At 45.3% G+C, this 6958-nt stretch overlaps 1 protein-coding gene across 1 annotated transcript in view; it reads right to left on the reverse strand.

Annotated features, from left to right (window-relative positions):
- Positions 1–6400, reverse strand: part of EPDR1 (ependymin related 1) — a 166706-nt gene extending 160306 nt beyond the window's left edge. The window contains exon 1 of the mRNA XM_078688214.1: positions 5854–6400. Coding sequence (XP_078544340.1) covers positions 5854–6131 — 278 coding nt within the window. The 5' untranslated portion in view covers positions 6132–6400. The remainder of the gene's footprint in view (positions 1–5853) is intronic.
- Positions 6401–6958: the final 558 nt, after the last annotated feature.

The raw sequence follows: 6958 nt of genomic DNA on the forward strand, positions 1-6958 counted from the left end.
TAGTTCTCTGCCGAGAACGCGCTTCGCGCGTCTCTAGGCCGAGACCTAAAAAGGGTCAAGAGTGTGGCCCACTGTGAGGAAAAAATAGCTCCACGAAAGGAACCGATCGTTAGGAGTGGGCACCTTCTGCTGCAACTTTCAATGCGGCCGCCACCCTCTTTCGATGAAGCTTTGTAAATGTCTCTACACTTCACCACCACTCTCCTGCCTGGATGGGGGCCTCCACTATTGTAGTTGCGACACGGGGATTGCCGGGCTCGGGATGTATTCTGGTCTTCATTTTCCCTCAATTCACGAAATACCTAAACCACCCACCCACCGGGACAGACACCCCACTTTCAGATTCTTGCAAGCTAGGTTTTAGTTACACCCTTATAGATTTCGGTTTCCAAAAGCTTTTAAAAATGTGCATTACCTGTTATACCTTGAACCAAGAAACTGGTGCACTTGATATGAAAGTAGGACGGGAAGAGTTGCCATATTAGGACGTAGGCTGTATAGCCGGGTCCCAAATGAGATGAGATTACCAGGGTGGCACACAGTCACGTTGTGTAGTAATTGTATGCAATTCATTTTACCACCCTGTACATATGTGATATCCTGCTGCACAGATAGTAATCAATCGAATTTCCTATTTGCTTGTACTGTAATTTGAGAAAACAAATTCAAATATTTTTTTTAAGTGTGTGGCCCACTGTATGTGTTGGTGTGCTTACTAGTTGCTGCAATTCAAGGGCTTTAAAATCCCTGATGTGGTTGAAGGCCATAACACTATTGGGGTCGTCAAAATGAATGTCCAAGTCACCCAGAATGTTAAAATTAGCATATTTTAATACTAAAAGAGACAAAGCCTCTACTAACATGGAGCACCACCTATTAGATGGTCCTGATGGACGGAAAATCAGGGAGTCTGTTGAGAAAGCGAAATATGGGAGACTTAACTAAAAGATTATGGCTTCACAGTCCGGAACAGGGAGATTCTCTATAAAAACAAGTTAGTTAGATTAAAAAATAATCACTATCCCACTACCTTCTTATCCATTTGAGCATGTCTAACTATACAGTAGCCATCTGGAATGGCCAAAAAGATAACTGTGTAAAGTGTTCATTAGACCAAGTTTCCGTTATGAAAAGAAAGCCAAGTTTAAAATCTATTATAAAATTAAAAACATCCAAATAATGTTTTACAAGGGAGCCACAACTCAGATTAAAGAAACAAAATTGTACTTGCCTCGGCAAAGTGGGTCGATCATCAGTTAGTAATGATTCTCAGCTTGAGAGCTCTCCCATGAACTGGGATGACCAGGAGGCCCTTTAGACACACGGCTCCAACCTAGCTTGCTCTCTGGACATACCTCACCCACTTTGGACACACTTAGGCCCTTTTCTCCTGGGCAGTCTATCCTCCTGCAGGGGCAGGCAGATTCCTTCCATCGCAGACTTCTAAGTGCTTCAGGTATATGTACAGCTCTTCCAACAGAAAATGCAGACTTCAGATGATGTCCCCTCACTTCAGGGAGACTGGCTGTTAGGCAGGCACCAGCCTTGGTTGCACAGTAGTCATTTGAGTACTCTGCAGAGCATCCTTTGCCCGCCTCAGATTTGGACCTGGAACCGAGTGGAGCAACTAGGGCGCAACTTTTATTTAAAAATGTAATGCAGGGGATGCGGATCTCTTGTAAGTCCCCTTCTCAGACTGCTTAGTGGAATTTATGGAATTTCTATAGAAAGCCCTTTTCCATCCTCCTTACGTCAGTGTCTGGTTCTCCTACCTCCATCCACTGGAATGCAGGCAACACACTTCTACTCTCTGGGAGAAAAGTCTTCACACTAACTTGTGCTATGCTAGGAGAGGTGCATCCACAATGGATCCCACTGACCTCCACTACTCAGGCTCCCTCACGCACACACATCTTATCACCACACGTACATGACGCACACTATAAATGCAGGAGTACTAGACATACATATGTGATGCTAGCGCAAGATTCTGGCAATAGATACAATAGCAGAATTTAGCTCAAGGGGGCAGTAGTCCTCACCTCAGTGACACAGATCAAGTGGTCTGTCTGGCCACTAAACTGATCTGTTCTCAAAATAAACTATTCTGCCACCATTGCCTTATGCTCCATACTCAGAACAGGAACAGTTGTCCTCTGACCATAATGAGGCCAAAATTGGTGCGACCTTCGAGGCGACAGGACAGTTCCAGAACCTCCCAGTCAGGGACATGCCCAAACCAGCTTGGGCCCTGGACAAAAATAATAGTCAGGTTATCAGATTTACATGCAGTCGACCACACATTGCAGGACAACACAACTGTATTACAAGCAGGTAACAATCCCATCCTAATACAACACACTGGAAATGTCCTGTACTCTCATTTATGAACCAAAATGACCCGGGTAGTTTGTTTCCTTTACAAGACATGTCCCAGTTATGTACTTCAGAGATACAAAATTGAGTAGAGCTAAACGAAAGAGAGTACACTGTAAAATAATTATCTTGTTGCTTCCATTATTTCAGTTGATGATGATGAACACCAGATATTTGCAGAGTCCACAGCTACTCCGAGGAGTGTCCCGGTGCTAATGCAAGGGAAAAGGCGGTTAGCTTTAGGAAAAAAGCCAAGTTTTCAGCTTCTTTTTAAACCACTGTTCGGATCCAGTTTGACGAAGGTCAAAGAGAAGTTTGTTCCAGGCCGAAGGACCCAAATAAGAGAAAGAACGACCACCCACTTTAGACAGGCAGATCCTAGATACTAGGGCCAGAGCACTGTTAGAGGTACCAACTTACTATTTGGAAGAAAAGAATGTATCCTAGACGAGAAGTAACTGGGACCAGTGTGGTGCACAGCTCTGTAGTTAAATAGTACAGTGTTAAACAAAATGTGTTTGTATACTCACTGGAAGCCAGTGTAAGGAGTAGAGATGAGTGGAAATCTGAGCTCTCAGTGGAAGCTTAAGAAGGGGGTGAGCAGCAGCATTTTGTACTACCTGTTGCTTGTTTACTAGGTTCTGAGGGAGGCCCAGGTTTACTGCATTTGCATAGTTTAATATGGATGAGATGAGTGCTAGAATAACTGTTTTCCTGACTAGAAAAGAAAAAAAGTGCAGGACTTTTGTGGCGCAGATAGTAGGCCAAGGTAAGTCCCAACCAGGGCTTTAACTTGTTGCAGAAAAGACAACTGGTTGTCAATCTTCATCCATTGATTTTTGACCACCTCAGATTTAGAGCCTAGCGGGAGCTCCATATGGCCAGAAATTCCACCAATCTAACAAAGAATTGCGACTGAAGCTGAGAAACCTGATTCGTATTACACTTCAACTGGTTAATGCACATCCACTGGAAGACAAGAACTAGACATGGTTGTATAGAATCTGATGCTATATGTTCTCCTTTACTAAAGAAGAAGAGGAGATGCGTGTCATCCCTATAGGAGATTATTTTGGCACCAAATGAGCCTGAGGGGTCAGGTTGATGTTAAACAAGGGACTCAAAGCTGAGCTTTGAGGTACCCCGACTGTAAGTTCTTTAGTGCCAGAAGAGACCCTTGCTGATCTCTATCCTGAAAGAAGGAATTCAGCCATTGCAGTGCAAGGCCATCGATTACAATGCTCTGAAGGTGTAAATGGAGCCAAGAGTGAGGATTTGTGTCAAAGGCTGCTAATAGAGCTAATCAAATCAGCACAGCCTTACCTCCTGCATCAGGGGCGTCCCTAATAAGCTCTGTAGCTTCAAGCACAGCAGTCCCAGTACTAAAATTGCCTATAAAAGCCAGAGTGGCTGGGGTGTAGCAGGTTGGTATTTTCTAGTTAGCGTTAAAGTTGATGGTTAACAAATTTGTCCATAAGGTTTGATAACACCAGCAGCAGAGGGGTGGGCCTATAATTTACTGGCAAGTTGGGATCGGCTATCAATTTTGAAATAAAGGGAACATTTGTGTCTGCTTTCAGGCCGTGTGAACAGCTGCAGTGGAAAGAGAGTCATTCAGCAGATGTCGGGTTAATCGCTTCAGCCCCCAAAGCTAGGAGGTTGGTGGGATATGTATCTAAAGGTGATCCCGACTTAAGGCTGAGTATCGCCGACATAGTGTGTTCCGCAGAAATGGGGGCAAAGGACAGTAGAGAACCTGTTACTACTTTGACTGCTCCAGTGGGGATGTTAAGGCTTGAATCATGGAGCGTTGCAATATTCTCGCTGGCTTGAATGTCCTGAATGTATTCTCTGCTCTTAAACTGAAACTCTCTCTAGGAAATTATCAAACATGATTCTTACATTTTATAAGGGCTGATTACCTACACTTCTGCTCCAAATAGCCTTCCATGAAACCCTGGAAACCCATATACCTATATTTTCAGCCTACTTGAACCAACGGACACAGTTTAGGGAGTGCTTCTGTTCTTGTTCAGGGTGGATCAGGCCTGGCAGTTTGGGCTGGACTGTTTCCATTGGAGCAAGGTGATGACTGAGGTGGCATGCTATGAAAAATCATAATGGACTGGGATGTGGCTATGACTAATTACCAGTAGCTGAGATTAGGTCAACCATTACAGCCATACATGTTTTTGTATAGTTCAGAGTGGCTTAACCACGGCGTAAAAGAAAATCACCCCTATCAGCTGATCATCATTGGAACATGTGACATGCTTTCCATGTACTTGAATTATCCGAACGCTGGGGCACCCCTCTGAAAACCAGGACAGTCCAGGAAATCTGAGGCTTATGGTCACCCAACACTCTCGGAGAAAACAGGGTTCTCCATTCAATTCACGATATAATTTTAACATATATATTTGCGCAGGGCTTTAAGTGGGCCGGGTCTTCCTGGTGCTCAGTGCTGAGATGGGTCCCTAGTGAGCTCTCCATTTATGCCCTCGACCTCAGGGTGAAAAAAAAAAAGTCTTAACTCTGCAGCAGTGCCACCCTTCACTGCCTTTGATGTAACTTCAAAGATAATCGCTATAGTTCTTTCACAGTCTCATTTCATAAATGAAGAATTAACGTAGCCATAGTTGTTGCTGATTCATGAACAAAAAGAGAGAAAGGGAAGTCGCAGCTTCCACTCTTTTTTCCCGGGGAAATACCATATAAACAACAAAAGAGTGAAGCTAGAGAGTCAAGGGCTTTCAACAGGAGTTACACGTTTATTTTTTTTAAAGAGCCCTCACTCACCAACCTAGCTGGTGACATGCTTCACCATTGGGCTCCCACCAGAGATGCCGAGTGCCTCTGCGATGTGCTACAACGCCTGATTACAGCGGAGCGGGTTTTTTACGGTGACAAGTGCAGGTGCTGGTGCATGATGTGAAGAAAATGGGGCTTACTACTGCCTAAAGATATGTTATTAGGTGGAGAGTAAGGCCAGGTTAAAAATATGTGGTAGATGTCACCAACTAGGTTGGGGAATGAGGGCTCTTTAAAAAAAACATGAGTGACTCCTGTTGAAAGCCCTTGACTTTCTAGCTTCACTCGTTTGTTGTTTATATGCTGATTTATAGTATGCACCTAATATTCATTGACAAAGCCAACAGCCCTGACTTGTGGGTGTGATGGCTTGTTGTGGTTGTATTATTTATATCTAGATGCAATGACAGAAGCTGCAAAATACCAGTCAGGAGGCATATGCTAAGCACAGATTTTCACTTTATGTGTTTTAAAGCCACGCCCATAATTATATCGCCCACCCCAGATTGTGCATGCCACCTAAAGCCCCGTGCCGCATCAAGCACGATTAACATGCCATTCGTCCCACAAGGGTAGCAGAGACGGCCTTGACGCGACTTCCGTGCTAAATACAGAAGCCCCGCCTCCAATCCAGCAACCACACATCAAGTAATACCAACCACCTACTTTTTGCAGGGCACAAGCCCCTTCTTCTCCTCGAGGACCCTAATGCGACGATTAACCGCGTCGTACGTCACGGACGCTCTGACGTTCCTGCCCGTAGTGTGATCGTATTGCACTGCCCTGCCCTCCCACTGCAGCGGCGCCAGGCAGGGCTTGGGCTCAGTGGTCCGGGAAGGGTGGGCTCCCTCAAGGTTCAGCCAGCAGCAGGCTAGGAGCAGGAATATTGGCTGCAGAATTCCTGCCCGTGCGGGAAAGATACCCCAACTGTGCCCGCTCGCCATGGTATAGGGAGGATGTGGTCCGGGTTCTGATAATGTGGTACCTCCGTAGGCAGAGCCGCTTGTGGTGCTGCAGCGCTGCTCTTCTGCGGGAGGCGGGTCTTACTCGTTTGCACACTGAGGCTCGTGATGGCGCTTGCAATGCATAGCTTTGGCAAGGAGAACGAGCAGTGTGCTGGAAGATTCCCGGGGCAAGCAGGCTCCAGCGTGAACGTCGCTCAATGGGAAACTGCTGCGTCAGAGCTCCGAGGATGTTTTAGTCCAGTTCACATTAACATTAATCTCTGTCCTTCGTACCATATTCACAGTCTGCTTTCGCTATTAGTACGTTTGCCCAGTCTAACGTCGTAGCTGCCTGCCTACGGTTGTCATGGAGCAGCTTTGGGGGTTGGGCGGCGGGCCTCGGTGTATGGCAGTCTTCTCCGCCAATCCCGAATAACAGGATTATTGTTTACTTTACAACCTACCAACGCTTTTTAGGTATTGGCAAGGAAAATGCAGTTTGGGGCTGAGGAACTCACTACAATAACCTAGCAAAGATAGTTTAAATAAGTACTCATTGGAAACATTTTAAAATAGCTCAGTGTGTTGACTACAGCCATCTATGGTCCACATTACGACTGCTCCAGATTTTTAAGATGCCTTTGAAAACACCTGTTTGTGCAGGGATGACAAAAGAGGTGCGGAGTTTATTGGGTCCGTCATTTACTGTGTGCGAGAAAGGCTGAACCATTGCATACATTTCAGTAAGCCAAACATGGCTAAATAATAAAAGGTGAAAGGCTAAATAAGTACAGGGACGTACAGAATTTGGTGCCAAAATCACAAAA

The sequence above is a fragment of the Lissotriton helveticus genome, chromosome 4_1 (assembly GCF_964261635.1).
Source record: "Lissotriton helveticus chromosome 4_1, aLisHel1.1, whole genome shotgun sequence".
Lineage (NCBI taxonomy): Eukaryota > Metazoa > Chordata > Amphibia > Caudata > Salamandridae > Lissotriton > Lissotriton helveticus.